Raw genomic sequence first — 21,109 nt, 5'->3', positions numbered from 1 at the left:
ATGTTGCTTGTTGGCATATGTGCTTTCATCAGAGCCTCATTGGCTTCTAATGCTGTCCTGACATCTTCCAGTTTGAGTGGTGCTGAACAGGTAGTTAAGAGGATGATCTCGAGACAGAGCGTACCTTAACTATTTTGATAAGAAAATTATTTTAATATGACTGCATTAAATTCAGTGTATTTTTATAGTTTTTTTTTTTTTGTTTTTTATTTGTACAGGCAGATGCAACTTTCACTGCCATGCCTTTTAAAAGCTATCAACTTTTTAGAGATATTTGATAGGCGATATGTTGTCATGTTGTCTCCTCGCTACCTACTTTAACCCCATGAATTCCATGTGGCAACCACGTGTTTTACAGTGGTTCTGGGGAGGGTCCATTCAGTTGAATGGGGATCAATTTTTGGCATGAAGCAAGGCATCAGCTGCAGCACATGTACACGCCTGTCCACTGCATTTGCAGTTTATGGAGATGGTAAAGACGCACAACAACCACATTTTGTGTTACCTCTCCTCATTTGCCAGTGTAAGAGATCTTCTTCATACAATTGGTTCTTAAATCTGCCAGGCTCTTGGATTTTTTTCTGCCCTGCTACTTTTTAAATTCCAAGAGCCATGGTTGTTTTTGCAACTGCAAAATTTTTCCAGCTTTGATCTCTGTTGGCTAAGTAGGGCAGGGAGGGATTTTAGATGGTCTCCACCATTTTTACAATGTTTATTGTGGTGGTGTTCATTTAAAAATGGTAGCACGCTCATGTAGATTGAAATTTATTGATTATTATCAATTCATCTATTTTTCCTCCTGCAGATAAGTCTGGATCCTCCCATTAAACAAGGGCAAACTCGTTACCACTTTCTAATCCTGCTTTTCTCCAAAGATGAAGACATTAGTTTGACCCTCAACATGAGCGAGTAAGCAATGCTATTCCAAATGCTTACATCTCTTGGTATTCTCTACTCTCATTTTATCCTTGTCTTATTCCTCTCTGGTATATTCGTCTTTCATTTTTCTCAAAAGAACCCTTACTGTTCCAGACCTTAAAATGGACCTAGACTCTGGCAAGGTTATCCTTTAGACAGTATATAACAAGTCTGTTCTGAATGATAAATCACATACAGAAAGCAGTCTGAAGCTACCCATGTCTCTGTGGCGTAACAGTTCAGTTTCTGAGAGCTAGCCCCCTGATGACACAATCAATGTAATTCAGTAATCAGAAGCAGTAGTGGGTGGGCTATGTCTGATGTGCTGCTGTAAGGCTAGAGTATAGGTGAGAACAGTGCAAAACCAATGAAAAGACTAAAATATTACACAGTGAACTGTAATGATGTAGACCATCAAACCAAACTTAATGTTGCACAAGATGTGAATATGATATGGCATAAAAAAGGTCCAATGAAGATTGATCACACATGGCCACTTCAGTGTTTCCACCACTAGAATGCACGCCTCCTACCAGAAACGTAAGACCTCATGATCAAATGTCAAAAGTGTGCATGGAAGCCTGTGGATCCAATGTAATGTCCACCATGAGGGTAAACACTTGCGCTAGTACAGTAAAACTTATGCCTCTTCTGTAATGTCCTGCACAATTCATAAGCAAGGATAGGACAAAACTCAGTGTAAACTGTCACGGATCCCACCCACACGCCCACAGCGACTAGCTAACCGAGGTGCGCACGTGCGGCTGTGACTTGGTGTAAGAGGGAATAAGGGGGGTGTAATCTGAATATATATACATATATAAGACCGGCCGTGATATACTTTCACAGCCCGCATTACCTCTGGCCACCACTAGAGGGAGACTCCACTCCAATCCAGCTTGCTGACCACACACACAGGCAGATATGAATCTTATATACAATCTGGTGCACACTAAGGGTTGAGGAGCAGTATAGCAATCAGCACACCCTTCTAGGATTCCTCCAGCTATCCTACAAGCTAGAACCCCGGTGTTAATCACTCTTCCACTGTCCACACACCCTCACACCAGACACACCACAAACGGTAGCTTGCCACCACCCAACAGGTTTATCCGCAGACTGGTCTGCTGGGCCACCACACACACACAGATCTCCGTCTGGCAGTTCTGTTCCCTTTACAATCTGCATGCAATCTGCCAACACGCAGTGCAATTGCATACAGATTGGCAATGAACTTGACCAAGCATATAAAGACACTGCAATACAATACAATCTCTCCGGAGATATGAGCCCGAGCTTAAGTACCCAGAAGTCACTTATTCATTTTATGATTTAATATCCTGAAAGTGGGCAGTGCATAAAATATGTACAAAGTATAAAAAGTTACAGAAAATACAAAAAATACAAGAAGACACACAATTGGCTATTGACTATAAAATAAAAGGGAATAAAAACAGAAATAAAACTTTTACCAAGCGTTATCCTGCGACTGGAGCAAGTCAGAGAAAGTCTGTAATCCGCCAGTCAATAGAACTGGCTCCATACGCATCACACCTTCCATATCTCAGGTCCTCAATTTATGGGAATATGGACGTAGGCTGGACATTAGATCTTGGCCAATCAACTCTGGGGGGTGTTCCAGTACCTGGCCACCGGACATTCTGGGTACTGAAATGCCCAAAGTCGATTGGACCAGGATTGGTTTGAATCACCAAGTCAGAGATTGAATTTCCGACACCATCGCATCAGTCTGATCGCGACAGTACCAGTCACTGTTCAGCTGTCGCAATCAGGCGCCATATACCCGGTTTCTGCATTTCTCTGGGATTCTACATAGGCTACAAATACAGTTTTACATGCAGATGTAGCCTACAGTGTGTCCAATCAGAAGGAAGTATTTTCATCTCTCTGCAACTAAGAATTTAGCTTTTATGACAGATTAAATATATTCCTTTGATCTGTGTATATACGTCAAGGCTCCCAGATACATCAGAACCACCTCTTGTCTCCCGCTGTGTCATGAAGCCGAACTGTCTAGAGCCTTTTCCTTCCAGATTTCCAGAAGGTGACAAGTCTTATTGACATCTACGTGTCACCTCCAGCCTAGAGGATGCTCTGTCCCTTCAGATGCTAATTGGTGACCATATGTCTCTGACTTAATTCTGAGCACATCTTATATTATTATAACATGGGCTGAAGCTAAACCTACATTGTCATATTTCTACAGATCACATCTCAGCTGCTCAAATCTTACATGTACGTTACATAAACCAGTGTAAATTAAAATTTAATAGATCCAAAACACTGGGTACTTGGAATAATGAAAGAAATAAAACCGCATATGCTACAGAATGCTGTCCTTTGGCATGCGTAATGACATCAGCCTGCCAAGCTCTGCCCGGTTTCTTTCCTTTTTGATAAAGGTTTTACCTATATCAATAAGGGCTGTTACTTTGTTAGCTTGGTTTGTTAAAGTTGAAAAATAAGACTTGGGGCTCAGCTGTGTCCTACTTTTTTTGTGCACCACTAAATGCAGCCAATTTTTGTATGTAGACACAGCTGTGTGTCTGGGCTCATTGATTAGTCTAGTGCTGTGTGTAGACAAAGGTTGCACCAATACGTTTTTTTTTTTCCTTATGTTTTTTTATTGGTGATCAAAAGTACCGATACTTGTACTCAAGTACGTTCTGATACTAATTACTGATACCTTTGCGGTGCGATTTGAGCAAAATGGATGTGCTCAAATTGCACTGCAAAGAATCACATGGCATTTGAAAAGAAATGCGGTGCGATGCCTGTCTGAATCACATGCAGTTTTCGTGCAGGTGTGGTGCGATTTTGAACCATTAATTTTGTACGACTCAAATCACGTCGGACCAGCAGGGAAAACGCATAAGATTCAGAAAGATTGCACCACATTCCTATTCAAATCACATGCAATTCTTTGCAGTGCGATTTTATTCCATTTGTTTTGTGTATGGGTTCCAATTGCACTACAAAGATATCGGTTTTAGGTATCTGAGCATTTGCATTAGTGCAAATGCTCAGTTTCAGTGCAACCCTAGTTTAGATGCATACAAAACTATCTGCTGTATGCATCTAAACACAGCTTTTTTTTTTCTGCCCGTGAATGAGTTCTTACTGGCCAGATTACCAGATGAAAATAATAAGAAAAAATGCCTGAGCATCCTGAGTCCCTTTTAAGTGGTATTAAACCCAAAACCAAAAATGGTGATTATTGCGGCTTACCAATCATTAATGTGGTGGCTGCGTTATTTTTTGCTTTAGGCTTTTTTCCCCTTTGTTTTCACCTGGTGATCTGGCCGGTAACACACCTCCTGTATTAGAGTGGCCCCACTCTGGATGAAGTAGCTCGGGGCACCTTTGGACAGCCTGGGGAATGTTAGATTTACTAGCAGATTTAAATACACTAACAAATTGAAGCCAAACTCTTAGCTAATACTTTATAATCCGTTACAGCAAACTTTTTTTTTCCTTTTGGGAATAAAGGTTTCACATAAAAGCTGATCATTATAAACACCTCTGTCAGTGGTAAATGGTTTGTCTTTTCCCTGTAACTGATACAATCTGCAAGACCGCTTATTCTTTTGAAAAAGACCTACTGGCTGGATCACCAGGTGAAAATAGAAGAAAGCCTAAAAAGGGAAACCCAGGCAGTCACCACATCTAAGAATTGGTGGGCTGCTATATAAGGTTTAATACAATTTTAATGAACATCAAGAAACTTTATGTACAGAAAGTATAAAATTTGTGCTTTAGTATGCGTGGCATAGAATTAGAAAATCCACTAGGTTTTTGTGTGTGGTTGTTTGGTTGTTTTTTTGTTTTGTTTTTTTTTCATCAATGTCTTCCTATATGAGTAAGATTTACCCTTGCTTCTTTGGTTTTAGTTACTGTTGGGACAGAAAGAGGGAAAAATCAAACATTTAATAGGTCTTTCTGCAACACATAATGGTCACATTACTGTTGCCACTTGCTAACAATTAGGGTTGAGATTGAGGCTCCCTTTCTGACATGAAGGCAGTTGTTATCAGGACAGGAAATACATGCAAGTCTCTAAAATTGGGAGTCTGTAATAACATGAGGTTCTGACCATCCATATCCTTTTCAAGAAAAAAAAAAATAAACACATGGAGTTTTAGCTTGTTTACTAACAGTACAGTATCTAGTATGTGCAACAGTTTAAAGATACCTCTTGTCCTAGATTTTGTTTTTTTTTTTAAATGCATCAGGTGTGACTTGAATGTAATCTATGACATGTCAGAACCAACTGTTGGGATTTTATGACACCCACAAGAAAACATCCAACATATAACTCCTTATATAGAAAATATTTATTAGGTCATATAGATAAATTGTGGGGAGGGGTGTTACTGGTCAGATCACCAGGTGAGCACAGAAAAAAAACCTAAAATAAATCTAATGCAGCCACTACATATACATTTTTTTCGTGCCTAATTTAAATTATTTTTGACCTCCAGGGAGGAAGTTGAGAAGCGTTTTGAAGGAAAGTTGAAGAAGAACATGTCTGGTTGTCTGTATGAGATGGTTAGTCGTGTCATGAAGGCACTGGTGAACCGAAAGATCACTGTACCTGGAAATTTTCAAGGGTGAGTTATTCTGAAAATGGAGTGTTATCAACTATTGATATTAAAGTATCACCTCTATGCCGACGACACACAAATTTACCTCTCCACCCCTCAACTCACCCCCTCACTCTCCTCCCGCATCGCCCACCTCCTGAACGACATATCAGACTGGATGTTGCTCCTTTTCCTCAAGTTAAACCTGTCCAAAACCGAGCTCCTAGTTTCCCCCCCATCCTCTCCATCACGACTAGCAACGCCACCATCAATCCCACCCCACACGCCAAAATCCTGGGTGTCACCCTGCACTTGAACCTTTTCTTCCAACCTCATGTCCAATCACTATCAAAGTCATGCAGGCTCCACCTTCGCAACATCTTCAAGATACGTACGTTCCTCACCCCAGACACTACTAAACAACTCGTACACTCCCTCATTAACTCCCTTCTCACTGGCCTACCCAAAAAAATGCTATCCCCACTCCAGTCTATCCTGAACTCAGCGGCTAGACTCATCCACCTCACCAACCGCTCCACTTCTGCCACCCCCCTCTGCCAATCCCTTCACTGGCTCCCGATTGCCCAACGCATTAAATTCAAACTACTAACTCTGACATACAAAGCCATTCACAACGCTGCCCCAAACTACCTAACCGACCTGATACCCAAATACCACCCTACCCGTGCCCTTCGCTCCTCACAGGACTTCCTACTCTCCAGCTCCCTAGTCTCCTCCCACGCCCGACTGCAGGACTTCTCCAGGACTTCCCCCATCCTCTGGAACTCCCTACCCCAATCCATCAGACTGTCACCTACCCTCACCTTCAGGCGCACCCTAAAAACCCATCTCTTCAGGGAAGCATACCCCACCAGGAGTGTAACTAACTGGTCAGTTTGCCTTGCTCTTTTGTTTTAATGCCGTAGAACAAGTTATGACTCCGTTCTCCAGAATGGCTCTTATTTCTATTCACATGTGCAGAATCTTGAGGCTCAAAACTTGGTCAGCTGAGCCGCCTGTGAAATATGCCTTGCACAGATGGTGAGGCACTTGACAAATTAATTAAAGTGGTTGTAAAGGCAGAAGGTTTTTTTTTTTTTTTTTTTTTTTTTTTTAAACCTTCATGCATTCTATGCATGAAGGAAAAACACTGCCTGGGTTCTTGATGCCAGGCACCTTGAGAAGAACAGGATCGGGGCTGCTCTGTGCTAAACCATTGCATAACATGTTTTTTAAATTTAAAAAAAAAAAATACTGAAGCTTTAAAATCACTTTCAAGATGTATTCTTCTTTCACAACGGTAGACTCCCATCCTCACCCCCCCTCTAAGCCAAATCTCAGCCCCTTGGCGCAAGATTGGGAACACAAGTTTTCCCCCAAGCCTTCTTCCCAATGAAGGTACACCTTTCTTCCTTCAAACAAACCCAAATCTGCAAAAGTACAGTCAACTTTGCAGCGCACACTAAATCGGCTCCTTACCCAGAGAGTAGTTTTTCCAGTACTTCTACAGGGCAGGTTCAGAGGACTCTATTCCTAATCTTTGTCCTATCCTTGATTTAAAATTTCTAAACAAATGCCTAAAAATTCCAAAATTTTGCATTGAATCTGCCCGGTCAAATATTGCCCACTGAAACAAGGGGAAAACTTGGCATCCATACACATCCAAAGGATTTCCATCTATCCACTCCTTCAGCGCTTTCTGCACTTTGCAGTCAGAGACAATTTCTTCCAGTTTGTTACACTGCATTTTGGCCTATCTTGTGCTCTGATTATTAGAATGGTACATGCATTTTTTTTTTCTCTTATGAACTCAGGGCATCCAGGTCACAGGTTATCTAGATGGCCTTCTGAAGGACTCCTCTCCCTTTTGGACACTGCCCAAGCAAAAGCCTTCCTTCCAGAAAACAAGCTGCTTAGTCTTAGTTCTTATGCTTTGGAATTTAGATTCTCCATGCGAATACTGGGTCTCATGGTGACCTTGATGAAAGCAAATCATAACATCTCATGGATGGAGAAATGCTGCCCAGCTATCTCTGCAGTCCACATCCCAGGAGTGAAAAATTAGAAGATAGATTTAAGTCTGTCATCACTGTCTGGACCAAGGCGAATGGGCTCTTCACCTTAATCTGTCAGGAGATGTGGGACGCTGGACTTGGATATCCTGGCCTCCAGATTCAACCACAATGTTACCGCTGTTTGTGCCCAAGACCAAGGATCATCTAACACTGGCATCGGATGTTCTGATTATTTCCTGTACTCCGTTTAGGCTAATTTATGCCTTTCCTCCAGTGCAAATTTTGCCTCACAAAATAGAGCAAGAGAAGAACCTGGTGGATTTCATTGCTCCAAACTGGCCCAAAGGAACCTGGTATGCAGATATACTCGGACTGCAAGAGGACGGCCCCTGGGCTCTTCCCAACAGGCCAGATTTGTTGTCTCGGGGCCCCCTATTTCGTCATCATTCTCAGTTACTGGCTTTAATGGCATGGCTACTGAAACCCAGGTCTTGAGAGGGGTCCTGAGTCTCATTCCACTTGGGAAAAAAACTACTTTAAGAAAGATATATTATACCTGGAGATCATTTTGTTGCCTGTTGTGAACACATGTACTTCAATCCTAGGGATTACTCTGTGCCTCGCATTCTGGCCTTCCTACAATCAAGACTTGTCCAACACTTGCCCTTAAGAGGACAGGTTTAAGCTTTGTCTGTTAATGAAGACCTAGTCCTCTCCACTTTTTGCTCTATTGCCAAGTACCCAAAGAAGATTGCTTTTCACTGCCTGGATGCGGTCATAGCCATTAGACTACCTCAGAGCCACATCCTATTCATCCCACCCTCAAGACCTCACAAGAGACATCTTGCTTCAAAATCCACCACCACTACATTGATAAAGCAACTCCTCTCAAGCACTTACACTCTGAAAGACAAGGCTCCTCCTGCACTTTTATTTGCTCACTCCTCCAGATTGGTGGGAGTTCCTGGGCATTTCAACATCAATCCTGTGTTGCTCAGGATTTGTAAGGCTACCACCTGTTCCTCTCTTCTTACTGTTTCAAAGTTCTAGCAGATGGACATCCAGTCTTCTGCTGATGCAGCTTTCAGTCACAAAGTTTTTGCAGCAGCACTCCAAAGTTGGGCCTGTTGACCCTTGCTATTGTTGGGCCCGTTGGCACATTTTTATTTGTCTAGTTGTTGCATATCCGTCTCATTCATTGCTTGGTAACATCGCAGAGTCTATAGCCTGTGTACTGTACTATTAAGAAAAAAAGTATTTTGACCTACCTGTAAATCTCATATCTTGGATTATAGTACATGGCACCCTCCCTTCTATTCCTGGGTTACTCTGTATAGCTTGCTACAAAACTGAGGACTCATGAATTGGGGTTATAGGGGGATGCCTATAATAAATCTGAGTACTATGCTATAACCCACAGTCTGTGTCCTATACTATACCCCACAATATAGAATTTACAGTTAAGTCAAAATTCCTTTTAGTTTCATTACATAATGACGCAGATGCTATGTGTCCTGTAATATACTGTAGCAATATTAGCTACTTACAGTAAGTGGTGCATTGTTCTGGCAGCAGTACAAAAGTGTTGCTGGAATTAAAGCATGTCAGGCTGAGTGTTTCTTCACCATGCAGGAGAAGCCTTGTATTTTTATCATTTAATACAAGACTTCCTCTGATTAGCAGAAGTGAAAATTGTGACGTAATCTCCCTACCTCTCCACCTCGGTCAGTCAGTGGAAGCCTAGCATTCATTGATAGCCTGATTCTTTACTTTTGGCAGTAGACGGGAAGTAGCACCACTTACTGTATGTAGCTAATGCTACTACTGTATTTTATAGCACACACAGCGATTGCATCGATATTTAATGGAAAAGGTTTGTTCTGGCTACCTTGGTGCAAACAAACTATTTAAAGTGGGGGGGAGGAAGGGATTTAAAATTAACATGAGGTACATAGTATTTTAGTTGTAGTGCTTTTATTTTCTCTGGATTCTCTTCTGGATGTTTGTTTTATTTTTTCTGTAGCCTGTTTTTCTTGCTCCACACTTTGCTGTGTTCTAAAATACTTTGTTTTCGCGATGCACAGCGGGAAAATGCATCATGTTTGCATTTTTCTGTAGGGCACTGGACATCACCACTGTTGTGTTTTGATCGGGCCACATAGGAAACAGTTGTTTTCTATGTGCCCTTTTGATCCTAATCCCACAACCCAACCTTGTTTGTTAAAATCAGATCTTTTGAAACATTTACATGTATACATTTGTTTGTGACCCTTAATAAAAGATCTTTTTTTACCTGCTGTATTTGTGGGTCATTTGATTAGAATTATACTGTATGTATGCTTTGTGTTTGCAATTACAGTGAAATGCAGTAATTGTAATTTTTTTCTTTTTTTTAGGCACTCTGGTGCTCAGTGCATCACATGTTCCTACAAAGCCAGCTCAGGACTGCTATATCCTCTTGAACGAGGTTTTATATATGTCCACAAACCACCAGTTCATATCCGGTTTGATGAGGTGCAGTGTGTAAATTTTGCCCGTGGAACCACAACAACACGATCCTTTGATTTTGAAATAGAGACGAAACAAGGCTCACAGTATACTTTTAGCAGTATTGAAAGGTTAGTGATTGGGATTCTGTGTCATATCTAATGATAAATATTTGAACTTGGCAACATACTGTAAATATTGTATTTATGTGAAAACTTCATACTATTTGTAGGTTTTAACAGATATGAATGGAAGCTGCCCTATTGACTTATTTCATGTGCCAGTTTCCAGTCTTGGAACATTGCAGTTGGAGGGTGGGTGTGCTCTTCATGATAGAAGCTATGCAACTAACTTAGAAACACCTCCAGAAGGTGATATTTATGTCTAAACTGTCACCTGACCACTCACTTTTTGCTAATGACGTATAGTCCTAGCATTCAGGGCAAAGTGAACTGTAACCTAATCTTGGGTAACTCACCAGCACAGGAGGAGAGGTTGAAATCTACTTGGGGAATTGAGTGACTGCTTTCATAGATGGGATTTCTGCTTACTTTAGAGATGGTTGCTCACACAGCCTGGCATGTAAAGATGAGAAGGGACATAAAAGAAAATTAGTGCTGTGGTTTCTGGACAGAGGTTCTGCTTTATTGAGGAAGAGGGGGGGATAATTTGGCTGCAATTCAGTTTAAATAAGACATGGATGATGGATTAAGATTTCTATTTATTGCATCAATCATAATAGCCATTATGGATTTCTCCCTCTGGCTGGAGGATCAGCTCCCACCATATTCAATCAATACATGGTCAAACACCTTTAAGGGAATCTTCAGTGGCTCATATTAAAGAAGTCAAAGAGAGAACTTCGATAGTGTAGTATTTTTTTAATTTACTAAGGAAATCCACAATGCCAAAAGGTTACCCACACTTTAAAACGGGCACAGACCCATGTACAAATACATGTACTGTGCAGGGGTGGACTGACCATTTGGAAACTTGGGCAATGCCCAAGGGCCCGGTTCAGTAGGGGGCCCCATGAGATGCCCCTGGTACCTTTTTCATAGGCTTTTTTGAGTTTGGGCAAGGACACGGGCCCCATGATCCCCTATTGCCTGGGGCCCCATGAGTTGTCAGTCTGCCCCTGGTACTGTGTAATCCCACAGTTAAGGTGTACATTCAAGGAGTCCAAAGATGGTGACTGCCGTCCATGCTTAATGACGTCACCACGCTCTAGTCTGATGCGTTGCGTCGTGCTACCACGTGACTTCTTCAGGGCCTTGGGTGTCTCCCCTACTATGAATTCCTCCTTTTTAACTTGAGAGGAATTTCGCAGCCTCTATGGCAGACCTAACAGGTAAGGACACTGCATCAATAGAGGCTAGGTAATGGTCGAGGCTTAATAGACCCAATTGGTGTCCCCTGCAGAGTCTTTGTCCAACTCTTTCCTGTTGGCAGCATTGTTTCCTGATATAAACTAGGAAGAAATGGACAAGTGAAACCTTGGGGTCGGAGCACTCCTTACAGGAGGCTGAACAGTCAATCTCTCCTAATCTTTATGCTAAGGTTAGACCCTTCATCAACTGCTGGACTTAAGGTCACCAATATGGAGTCCTTTCCTAGGGATGTGCTGTGTGAGGTCAGATAAAATGTATACACCTCCCAATAGGTTTGTGCAGCAGTACCCAGAGGAGGCCTGCCACGAAAAGTGGCTGTGATAGATTTTGCTGTTTTCTGCCTCAATCGATTTCTTACTGTTGCCGTTTAGGATATCCCGGTCTTCAAACACTCAGTGGACAGAAGGCCCGAGTCGCTCTTTTACCCTTTCGCTGCCAGTCGTTTTTGCATTTTTTTTGCACGCGTTTAAAAAATCATTATAGGCCTGAAGATTACACAAAAATATTATATATTTTCTGAAAGCAGACACCCTAGAGAATAAAATGGTGGTAGTTCCAATTTTTTATGTCACACGATATTGCAAAGGTCTAGGAAACGCAAATTATTGTACTGAGCCGATCCCGGTATCGTTTGATTGCTGTAACCAATCACAGCAATCCCATGACAGTTGTACACAATGAATGAGTTTCATTCATAGGTATTCATTGTGTAGTTTTGTAATGATCTCTGTGATTGGTCACAGTGATCACATGGTACAGACAGGGCTAATCACAGTGCATCTGTACCATGTGATAGCTGTGGCCAATTACAACGGCCAATTAGCCATGATCATCACTGTTATAAGAAATCATAATGGAAAAGATAATCCTGATCACTTCTTAGGGTAGTATAGTGTCATTATGGTAACACTGCACTGCTCTGGTCGAAATAATTAAAAAAAAAAAAAAAAAAGTATAAAAAGGAAAATTCTAGTTCATTTCCAAAAAATTGTGACAAAAATTACAACTTCATTAAACTCATCATGCCTTTAACTAAATACTTTGGACTGTTTACAGAAGATGTCATTTGGAGGGTATTTGTACTGTCCTGGCATTTTAGAGCCTCAAGAATTGAGATAGGCAGTCAGTACATGGACTGATCAATTTTCAAATGTACTGTACTGTATATACCATAGTTTGTAGAATGTAACATTCACACAAATGAATGCAGCAGAATACATTTTGGCCTAAATTTATGAAGAAAGATTTGTACAATTTTATAACTGAAACTTAGAAAAAGGTGGGGGGGGGGGGGTTTCAAACTTTTCGGTATTATTTTCACTTACATAGCAAAAAATAATAAACCCAGTGGTAATTAAATACTGCCAAAAAAGGAAGGGGGTGAAAGTGTCTGGTATTGAAGTGGTCAGCCAGCTCCCTGTGATTTTTGCATGAGGGTTTTGGGCCTCATTTGAGGCGGTAGTGTCCTGCCAGTTTCACTCCAGGCCTCTACAGCTCATTGTGATGACTGCATACGACCAGCTCCCTCAGTTTGTGGCCATGTACCCATGTACCTTTTTCTTAAGGATATCTCTTGTAAGAAATTGGGGTGATTAAGCAAATAATTGGGACACTAATTAATAATATTAACATTGCTAATCAACACACACTTTTTCCGGCCCGCCAGGCCATATTATATTTCCCTTGCACCTCTCTTGCAGCTGTGGTACTCCCCTCATCTCCACCCCCACCTTGTCTCAGCAGTCGGAAGCAGAGAGGGCGACAGAACTCCTGCCAGATCCTGCTCTTCTCCACGCAGCTGTGAAAAGGCTCATCTATGTCACCCCCCCCCCCCCCCTCGTCTCATCAGTCAGCAGCAGAGAGAAAAACAGAACTTCTGCAGATCCCGCTCTTGTCTGGTGCCACAGCATTGCCTCATCTCCACCTCCCCTGGTCTCCACTTTCAGCAGGCTCCAACAGCTGACTACAGCCCTCTGGTCCTCCTCCAGACCCTGCACATTCTGCTTCCCAGCTCTGCCCACAGCTTCTTCCCAGCAGCAGTACATGGTAAAGGGGGGTGCAACGTGATGTAAGGGAGTGTTGGGGATTCTTGACATCTAATGTAAGGGAGGGCAGGATGCTACGGACATCTAGTCTTACAGATACAACCTACCCTTTGAGAGCAACCCTAATTCTGATGCGGCCTGTGATGAAATGGAGTTTGACACCCCTGCTTTAGAGGCATAAAATTCACACAGATTAACAGCAACACTCAATGATATCAAATAATAAAACCTGTGCACCATAAAAGACAAATACCTATGGAACCAAAGACAAGAAGTTGAAGCCATTATCAACTTGGTAGATAACGAACAAGCTTATCCAGGTTTATCTGTCTGTCAGGTCTCCGCCTCTAGTCTTTCTAGTCGGGTTTCTCATTCTTATCCAATATACTCCCATTCATTATTATTGAAGAATCTATGATTGGTCCAAAGCACAATCATATGAAAGTGATTGGATGGAGCCCAAGCCACCTTTGATGTGAAGACTATTCAGTATTATCCGCTTTTCCGCTGCCCTATAGCAGATATACTGCAACAGGGGGTGTGCAAAATCACGTATATATACGTGATTTCGCATTTCTGGGTAGGGGGCATGCGTGAGCCCTACCCCGCGCCACTATTTGCGGTCTAGGCCAGTGAATAATCGCTGGCACCCGATGATCGTGGAGCATTACCGATGGAGGGAGAGAACTGTATATAAACAATACAGTTCTCTCCCCTGTCAGCTCCAGCACACTGCTTTGCATGGCTCTGCATAGCACTAACACCGCCAACAGTAAAACGCACACAGTTAACCCTTTGATCACCCCACATGTTAACCCCTTCCTGCCCAGTGCCATTAGTACAGTGTCAGTGCGTTTTATTAGCTCTGATCACTGTATTGGTGTCACCGGGGGTGTCAATTGCGCCAAGTCAGTTCCCTCCCAATGTTAGAATGCCAGCCGCAGTCCCACTATAAGTCGCTGATCGCCGCCATTACTAGTAATAAAAAAAAATCCCAGTGTATATATATCGCCATTTATAAATGCCATAACTTTCACATAAACCAATTAATTTACACATACTGGGATTTTTTTTAGCAAAGACATGTAGCAGAATACATTTTGGCCTAAATTTATGACGTTTGATTTTTAAAAAAATAAATAAAAAATTTTACTGGACATGTTTAATAACAAAAAGTCAAAAATATTATGTTTTTTTATTTCTCAAAATTGTCAGTCTTTTTTTTTGTTTAGTGCAAAAAATAAAAACCGCACACGCGATCAAATACCCACAAAAGAAAGCTCTATTCGTGGGAAAAAAGGACATAAATTTAATTTGGGTGCAGCATTGCATGGCTGCGCAATTGTCAGTTAAAGTAACTTAGCGCCGTAACGCAAAAAATGGCCTGGTCAGGAAGGGGGGTAAATGCTCTGAAGGGCAAGTGGTTGTAAAACTTATTTATTTGTTTTAAATAATAAACAAGTCATACATACCTGCTCTGTGCAAGGTTTTTCCACAGAGCAGCCCCGATTCGTCTCTGCTGGGGTCCCCTGCTAGTGCTCTTGGCTCCACTTCTTTGGCAGGTGGACTTAAGTTGTCAGTGATTGTATGTGGTGGAATAGTCTCTTCACCCTAAAGGGTACTGGAACATCTGTCACCCACTGGGGGATGCCAGATTTAGATTCAAATTCTACAACAAGGTGGACAGATTTGTAGCCAGGATCAGAGATCTAAAGGCCTTTGCAGCAGACTCACTGGAGATCCTGTGGTATCAGTTCTGTTTGATATACTGTATTTCTTCCCTTTTTGTTACAAATTTTAGCTTGACTGCTTCACTGGATCCAAATGGTGGGCCTTCTGGTTATCTCTGTGGCACCAATAAAGACTGGTACTTAGACATTCTGGAGGCACTCATCCTTCATTGCTTAAAGTTAGGAAATCAATCTTTCTCAATGCTTGTCATTGCACTAGGAAGGACTTACTTTGCGTACTCTGGGACATAGCTTATCCTTCCTTTAGACTATGTTGAAGCAACATTTGGCCTTAATTACCATAAAGGGTCCAAGTCTCAGCATTAGCCATCCTTTTTCAGAGGTCATTGGCTACTCATTCCCTGGTAAAGGTCTTTGTTCAGGGGATGACTCTCATTGTTCCCCCTATTCAATCACCTGTCTTGCCCTGGGGATTGTAATTTGGTCAGCTCTACAAAAGAACTTAAGGGTATTCCGCTTGTCAACCATACTAGCTAAGAAGTTTTTTTTTTTTCTCATGTACATTAAGTCAGCACGACGGGTCTCATAATTGGTGGCCTTATCCTGTGGAGAATCCTTCCTTCATAAAGACAAAGCGGTTTTGATGCTCCAGGCCTCTTTTCTCCCTAAGGTGGTTTCCTCCTTCCACCTTTATCAGGACATCATCATGCCTTTTCTTTGCCCCACTCTAAAGCACCTTGAAGAGAACTCCTATATTGTTTACATGCAGTGTGAGCTTCTCTCTCTCCCACTGCCTATATCTAAACTTTGGGCTTTGTCTTGTCTACAGGCTCTCATAAGGCTGTCCTGCAAATTATTATTATTATTATTACATCGAGTTTATATAGCGCCAAAGGGTTTGCTCAGCGCTGTACAATAGAGGGGGGGACAATACATGAAACATTACAGCAACTACAAACAGCACACGAGGGGTTATAGGGCCCTACTCTTTCGAGCTTACAATCTAGGAGGACAGCCACACAAATCCTGTGGATGTCCAGGCCCCTGCTTGATGCTAGCTTTGACCAAAAGGTGCTTCAAACAGCTCTCTGAGTTGGGAACCTGTTTCCCTGGGTTTAGCCTGTTGCCATTTTTTTACGATGTTGCCCACCCCTCAGCTGTTTTGGGGATGTCCCATTGTCAAGACATAAAGGAACCCTCCTCCTGTACTGTATGATTAAGAAATAAGGATTTTTGACTTCTAAAATCTTTTTCTTGGAGTACAGGACACTGAAAACACTTCTGTCCTTGCCTTTTTCTTTTTGATTGCTTGCTAAAAAACAGAGGATTGCTGGGAGGGGGGCTTGTTATATGGGCTGCTCTACCATATAACCCATAGTCAAGAACAGGGCTTGACAAATTTTGCTTTGAATCTAGGAGTCAACTAAAAAAATGAGCCAGTTATTTAAGCATAGCATGGATTGTCCATGCCCAGGGCAAGGCAACGTTTGGGCGTCAAGCTTCACACAGTGTGATTTGCCGCGCGACAATCACGGCAAAACCACACCACATTTTAGGTGTCATGGAAAATAATGGCACCTGAACCTGCATTTTGCGATCACATCGATTCTGTGGTGATCCCAAAACACCCAGGTGTGAACAGAACCACCCTTGTTTACGCATGTGATTCTGGATGTGTTTTCCAGCTCAGAATCGCCTGACAGGCTAGATATTGTGTTCCTATTAAGGTTGTAAAACAGATGCGATCCACGTGCATCCATCCACAATATGTTTTGCATGCCATTACATTAATGGTCCTGTGTGCGACTGTAGCGTTGCCTTCCAGACTCACAAATGAGTAGTGGCATGCGGAGATAAGTAATCACGTAAGAATGCTATTGACAGGAGTTTTTGTATTGGAGTCAGCGGGGGTGGGGTGGAACTAGGCGTTTTTGGTTTGAAGTCAGCAGGAGGCAGTGTGTGAACCTAGGCACCAGGACACAACTTCTAATTGCCATGGTGATTTTATCGAGTCCTGGTCAAGAACTAAAACCAGCCTGTGTCTTGTACTGTACTCCCAAGAAAAGAATTTACAGGTAAAAATCCTAATTTACCTCTCTTGTCATTGCAGAGAGGAATATGGAAAACTATTTGACTTTGTGAATGCAAAGAAACTCAACATCAAAAACAGAGGCTTGAAAGAAGTAAGAGGTTTTCCTTGTTTTTCTACCCACTGCTTTTATTAGATTTATTTTTATTTAATGAACGGGGTCTTCTCATTCCTGTCATATTTTCTTTTATTCTAGAAATCACAGGTCTGTTCTTCCTCCTGTAAACCAGGTTATATATATCTGAATTGTGCACTTCAACTAATAAGAATCAATTTATGTGCATGTTTGACACAGATTTGCATATGGAAAGGCTTGAAACTATCCAAAGGGTATCTTTAGGTGTTAACCATAACAAAATGGTGTACAAACAAAATATAACCTATTAAGTGTGGTTGCATGGATTCTTGATTTTTGTGTTTTTGCTGTATTAACTTTAATAGGGCAAACTAACCACATTGTGTGCATGTATTACATTCTCTGTTATGCTTTGCAGCAGCAGGTAAGACATGAATATTTTACTTTTTAAAGCCTTAATGGACTAAGTTACATATATAGTTCTATTTAAAGGGTGTTCTTGCACTAGTACTTAGAGGTACCTCCCCATTTTAAAGCTAAAGTGTGGGCAAAAACTTTGAGATATTAGTTGGGTACCAATAAGGTACATCTAAAGATGTTTGCCCTACTGGTGGCTGCTGTTACTTACATGCAGCCACAGCCACTGACTGAGACATCACTGCTGAAGTTCTGGCTATGAAACTGTCAGCTGAGGCTTGGCACAGCAATCACAGTGGTTTTCTCACTGTGCATCTCCTCTGTTCAGCAGATTTCTTTTACTGTTTTCTAACAGAAGCCATTCTGTGATTGGACAAGGAACATATGAATATCAGTCCCCTGTCAAAGCACTTGAATTGCTGTGCTTCAGCCGAAACTTCTCATTTTCACCAGGATTAATTTGTACTTGGATTGATCACAAATACATGTGTAGCCACATTATATAGGGTTGTTCTCACTGCCTCCATCACATGATCGCATTTGGGCCAGGCATCTGGCCACTAAAACCAGCCATAGATGGTTCAGCTCTTGGCCGGTTCAGCAGGAACCAGCCAAGATTTGAACCATCTTTGGGAAGGCTGATTGCATCCAATTCGATTGTTGTGTGACTTTGGTATAATCAGCCTGTCTTTAGTTTTTGTTTTTTCATGTGATCATTTTCAGCAGCTATAGCCGCTAGCAATAATCACTGTGTTCCCCCAGCAGGGACGATTTCCCTCTGTGCCCCTCACCCTGCCGGGAGTACACATAGCTCAGCAGAAGGGATTCCCTCTACAACACGAGCATCTATGGCTGGCTTACGGCCTGAGCACTGGAGGTCACAATCTGCAGTACTGTGAAGAATTGGATATTTGCAATGGTATCAAGCAGAGTATTGGGGGCATTCAAGTGGTTTACAGGGTATGATCAGAAGAACCTCATTAAAGTAGAAGTCCAGGTTTAATTAATATCACTTTGCATACACTATCCTAATTGTACAGTACAGGACACAGGCTGAATATTCATAGGCCCTGGGTTATAGTCTGGTACCTTTTAGGCGATTGGACACTGGCAAGCTTTTAGGACACAGCCACTGAGTGTTTTCCCTATAACCGTACTACAGTCTTCGAGCCCTTAATTTTTTGATAGTGTTCTAAGGTGATGAATCTCATCATCATTTCTTAGATAGAAATCACTCTTGGCTTGCATAGTTTATTTTCTCTTCTAATTTTTCATTCAACTCTTCAGTCAACTTATACTTTACTATCTTCTAATACAAAATATAAATATTGCATCTGGATTGGTGCAACTTCTGTATACACCTTGGAAACCATAGTTATGCCCACGCTGTGGGGATGTTCTCTAATGTTGCTTCAGGCTCTGGATCCTGCATGGACACTCACTTTGGCACTTTGTGCAACAGGAGTAGTTACCTCCTATGGAGGTATGCCCATCTTAACAGGTGCAGCCTGAATTATATACAGGGCCAGCAACAGATAAAACTAGGTAAGCCTGTATCTGACCATCACATTCCAAACAAAATCCTTTTTTTTTTTTTTTTTTTTTTCTTTTTTTCATCACATTACATCATAAAGTTTTTAAAATTGGTGCTAATACTCAACCACTCAAAGCTTATTCTCAAGTGGATGAAAACGTGTTACATGACACCACAGGTTGCACAATTTACTACACTTCCGTCTAGAGCCTTTTATATTGTACTCTGGTGCTTCAGCTTACCCTTTTGCTATAAGTACTTCTCTACAGGATGGTCTGCACCAGAGTTGCTGCATGCACCTTCTGGGACACGCTTATCATACTTCCACATGCTACTCTGTGAACACTCCATAGGGGAATACCCTCACCTGATAGCCCTGTCAAAAAACAGGTGAAAGGGAGCCACAGTACATGCTCAGGCAAGCATTTGCTCTGCCAAAGCCCTGTACAACACTCAGTCTCATCGGGATGAGGTTTTTCCTGCACAAGAGCAGGACCCGATTTTTAACACTGATCTCTGCATCTGATTCTAGCTCCATCTCAGGCACTAAACAAGCTACCTGTCTGCCCAATTCAGACTTTTCTGCAACTATATTATAAATCTTTGGACAACTAAAGGCTTTAAAACTGCCATCACTGTCCAGGGCTCAAAGACAACAGGCTCATTTGCCTGAGTTGGATCCCAATATGCTCAGCCTATAAGAGGTGGACATAGAAGGGATGGAAAGAAGAACTAGAGGCAGTGTCAGAGGAAGCCAGAGACTTTTTCACCCCCAGGCTTGTATGCACCTCCTGTTAAGGCTTTTTGCTGTATATTTACCACTCTGTATGCTCACTTTTGCTGTACACAAAATCTTTGACAATGTCACACTTAAATCTCCCCCGTTTTGCCATGCCCCTTTTGGTACAAAGAAACCTGCTGAATCTAAAAAGATATTTCCCGAGTCATCTTCTAGGTCAGCTCACTTGAGAGAGAGGCTCCTCCCAGGAAACACCCGCTCCACCTTTTTCCTCTATAAGTAGCCTCTCTCCCAGGGTACCCTGAGTATTAGTGTTTCCTCCGGCCAGAAATGAGCTACGCCCATTTTGTTGTTTTTTTCGGGCCACCTGGCGAGATACAGAGGCCCCCTGGCTGAGGCCCCCCTTTCCTCCTTTTCTAAGCAAGGCAGGGGCCTTGTGAGGGGGCTTCAGTCAGGTCCCTTTCGTGTGAGCCCCTCTGGGGTGGGGGTGACAGACCCCGAATGGTCCCAGCGGGGCTCTCCAGGGGGGCAGAGCCTGCTCCGCCGACCTGGGCAGGATTGCCTTTCCCCTGGGCTGAGGTGAGCTACCTTCTCCGGGATCTCTGCAGCATGGACGGTGGTCGGGCCAGGACGCCGGAATCGCGTAATTTCCGGGTGCCGGGAAGTGACGTCACTTCCGGCGCAGGAACAGGAAGCGGCGTCGCCGCCATGTGGGATGGACGGTGTCTTGGAAATTCGCGTTAACGAATTTCTCCTTACCGTGAGTACTTGCAGTTGGATGCGCAGAAATCCCCCATAAAGCTGTGCGAATCTCGCTTACCACGACTGCAGCTAAATTACACGATTCCTGCCCATCCAAATTGGTTAGCTTCTGTTGAAATGTGGGGAATTAGAGCTCTGTTACCCTAGAATGATCACACGACACTCTAAGGCTAGTGTTGCAATCCACATAAGGGCCGGTTTCAGACTCAGCCCCTGGTTTTATTAAAAATACACACATGCCCCCCACATGAATAAAGTCAATCCCCTCCCACCGAACAATGCAATGGGGAGTGCCTATACACAGGATGTACATTCCGATTGGAGCATAGCCTTTCCTATTA

The 21,109-nt window shown here is 42.4% G+C and overlaps 1 protein-coding gene across 1 annotated transcript in view; it reads left to right on the top strand.

Moving 5' to 3' along the window:
• SSRP1 (structure specific recognition protein 1) overlaps nucleotides 1-21,109 on the top strand; it is a 102,860-nt gene that overhangs the window by 41,205 nt on the left and 40,546 nt on the right. Inside the window, exons 6-9 of the mRNA XM_089687584.1 lie at nucleotides 806-909; nucleotides 5,421-5,549; nucleotides 9,934-10,155; nucleotides 17,262-17,334. Of these exons, the coding sequence (XP_089543710.1) occupies nucleotides 806-909; nucleotides 5,421-5,549; nucleotides 9,934-10,155; nucleotides 17,262-17,334 (528 nt within the window). The remainder of the gene's footprint in view (nucleotides 1-805; nucleotides 910-5,420; nucleotides 5,550-9,933; nucleotides 10,156-17,261; nucleotides 17,335-21,109) is intronic.

The sequence above is a fragment of the Staurois parvus genome, unplaced genomic scaffold (genome assembly GCF_062004578.1).
Source record: "Staurois parvus isolate SC_StPar_1 unplaced genomic scaffold, SC_StPar_1.0 ptg000430l, whole genome shotgun sequence".
Lineage (NCBI taxonomy): Eukaryota > Metazoa > Chordata > Amphibia > Anura > Ranidae > Staurois > Staurois parvus.
The sequence above is the reverse complement of the archived record's forward strand: the minus strand, read 5'-3'. Positions and strand labels throughout refer to the sequence as shown.